Source organism: Acanthisitta chloris, unplaced genomic scaffold (genome assembly GCF_000695815.1).
Source record: "Acanthisitta chloris isolate BGI_N310 unplaced genomic scaffold, ASM69581v1 scaffold36716, whole genome shotgun sequence".
Lineage (NCBI taxonomy): Eukaryota > Metazoa > Chordata > Aves > Passeriformes > Acanthisittidae > Acanthisitta > Acanthisitta chloris.
This window is the reverse complement of record NW_008677108.1, coordinates 5757-8432: the sequence shown is the minus strand read 5'-3', so window position 1 is coordinate 8432 and position 2676 is coordinate 5757. Positions and strand designations below refer to the sequence as shown.

The 2676-nt window shown below is 40.8% G+C and overlaps 1 protein-coding gene across 1 annotated transcript in view; it reads left to right on the top strand.

Moving 5' to 3' along the window:
- Positions 1 to 627: 627 nt before the first annotated feature.
- Positions 628 to 2676, top strand: part of SDF2L1 (stromal cell-derived factor 2-like 1) — a gene marked incomplete at its 5' end in the record, with an annotated part of 2841 nt that continues 792 nt past the window's right edge. Inside the window, one exon of the mRNA XM_009076383.1 lies at positions 628 to 824. Coding sequence (XP_009074631.1) covers positions 628 to 824 — 197 coding nt within the window. The remainder of the gene's footprint in view (positions 825 to 2676) is intronic.

Genomic DNA, 2676 nt, shown 5'->3' with positions numbered 1-2676 from the left:
GCAGGGAGGTGGAGAGGGGTGGGCCGGCAGTGAGGGGTCGCAGATGAGGAGGAGGTTAGCGGTCGCCGAGGTTCATGTCCTTGTTGCAGAGGGAAGCAGCAGGCCAGGGATGGGGTGTTGGGGCGCGCTGGAGACCTGCAGACTGGCAGTGACAGGAGGGTGCTGAGGCCTGGAAGATGTGTCAGCTGTGCTGGTCGTGGCGTGCAGATTTGACAGGGATGCTTTGCCCTCAACCCTGTTCTGTGTCTGAGGCCTCAGCAGCACCTTCCCAGTGTCTGCTGGCCGTGAGAGTGCTGGGCTGTTTGGGGACACGAAGAGCTTGATAATATTTTTGAGAAAGTCGGGAGGGTGTGCATAATATCTGTCATGGATCACATTTTCTTACCATGCATTCACCATGAAATTTGACAGTTTGCATCTGCTGCCACGTACTGTGTTTGACTTCTTCAATCTGAAAGATTATTTGGTACCTATATTCCCTTTGCAGTCAGTAAATGGAGTGTGAGAATTAAACATCTCTTAAACGTGAAGGCATGAGAACATTAAAGACAATTTCTTTAGTTCTTTCAGGACTTTCTGAACTGGGGAAGTGGGTTAAGTCTCCTGCCATTTATTCTATACAAACAGGAAGTGGGCAGCAGTCAGTGACAGGAGTTGAAGCCTCAGATGATGCCAACAGTTACTGGCGGATCCGTGGGAAGAGTGACGGCAGCTGCCAGCGTGGGACACCAGTGAAGTGTGGACAGGCTGTTCGGCTCACCCACGTAAACACAGGGAAAAATCTACACACTCATCACTTCCCATCACCACTCTCCAATAACCAAGTGAGTTGTTTTAGACCTTAAACTTTTCTGTAAGTATTGCATGCTATTGACAGGAGTCTCTCCAGCTTGTCATGTTCCTGGGAAATCAGGCTTGGGTAGCAGCTGCCAGAAGCAGTGTGTCTGTGCATATCCAGAGTTCAAGTATATGCTTTTCTGCATCTTGGAATAATGTATTTAAGTTCTTGACGGAGGTAAAATTTAATATGTACCAGCATTGGTGTTTCACAGTAGTTTTAACAAATCTGCATGTTTTTTGCTTCTGGGAAGACTATTCTGAAATGGTTTGTGTTGTCAGGGTGCAGGAAAGTGGGCACCTCCCTCAGCATTGCGAAGATTGCTCTAGAGCAAGGCAACTAATTGTGTTAGAACACTAGGTATTCCTGTATCCTTCCTTGGTGATCCAATCTATTAGTCTCAGTCATCTTGTCACCATCCCTATTTCAGTTCACTATTCTTATTTGTCTCCTCCTTCCGCAGGAAAACTGAACTGCTCTCACAATCATATTTATTAATCATTTTGTACATATCTAGAAGAGTGCAATTTCTAACTGTAATTACATCTCCGTCTTGTCCTTGAACAAACACTTCTCCAAGACTGAAAATCTCTCTTAGAATGAATTATGTAGTTTGGAAGTTTGTAATTTTTAGTTGCTTTAGTCTTCCATCAGGCTATGCTGATAGGTCATGACATTCAAAGTTAGAAGACCTGACTTTTTGTAAAAAAAGTTTGTCTTTCACCATGAGTAAAGTGGCTGAAACAATAAGGTCCAGCTTTGTGCAGGCTGTTTAGATGATCTGATTATTAGAAGAAGTGATGGGAAAATAGCATTTCAGAATAAATATTTAAAGAAAAGATTGACTGTAAAACCTTCCCCCAGTTTTCTTTTGTCAGTGTGGACACTTTGTATAACATTGTCATTAATGTAAGAATGTTCAGCAACTGTCACTGGGGTTTTTTTTTTGCTCTGTGTTTGCACAGTGCCTGACTGAAATCAGAGTTTGCATGAGACCCCAGGGATTGACAGGACTGTGACTTGTGACATTATTGAAATATGATGCAGTTATGAACACAAACCTTTTTTGCATATTCTTAACAGAATTTGGATTTTCAACTAGTATGCTGTCTTTCCCACTTTTTGAACTACATAAATTTGAATTAATGCGATTAAACCTAGAATTTTAGGTTACTAGGTACAAACTACTGCTGTTCTATTTTCAAGTTGTTCCTCACTTTTGGGTATCAGATTTTTAAGAATTCAAGGCTGGCTAGAGTCCCAAACAGCTGGAGCTTAGCCTGTCTGGTTTCTGGAAATGCTTCGGGTTTACTTTTTTTTGGGTGCATAATGAAATCTAATCTCTCACTTTCTTTTTAACAGGAATTCATTTGTTTTAATGATTGTCTTTATTTTTGTAGAGAGCTATTTCTCTGTCTGTCTGAAGAAAAAGTATAAACCATAGTAGTTGACCCAACTGCAAGCTTGGGATAATTAAGTAAAAAGGAATTTGATACTTCATAAGCTAAATTGTTCGAATGTTGTGATAAAAACAGGTGCTAAAAAAGCTGTTGCAGTGGTAACTGTGAAGACAGTCATACTATAGAACTAAATGTCTACAGATACAAACCTAATTTTGTGTGGGGAAAATTTGTATTAGCATTAGTGTTGTTTCTTTTGATATTTTTTTTCTCAGAACAATGTTCTGATCTCTGTGCTCAAGTGCTCTTGTATTTCATTTGTGATGTATGTTGGGGTTCGTTAGCATTTTTTGCACAGATTACACGTTGGAGTTTGTTGGCACTTTGTGCTCAGATTGTAGTGATAGAAACTCACTGCTCCTGGATTTGATAACAGTT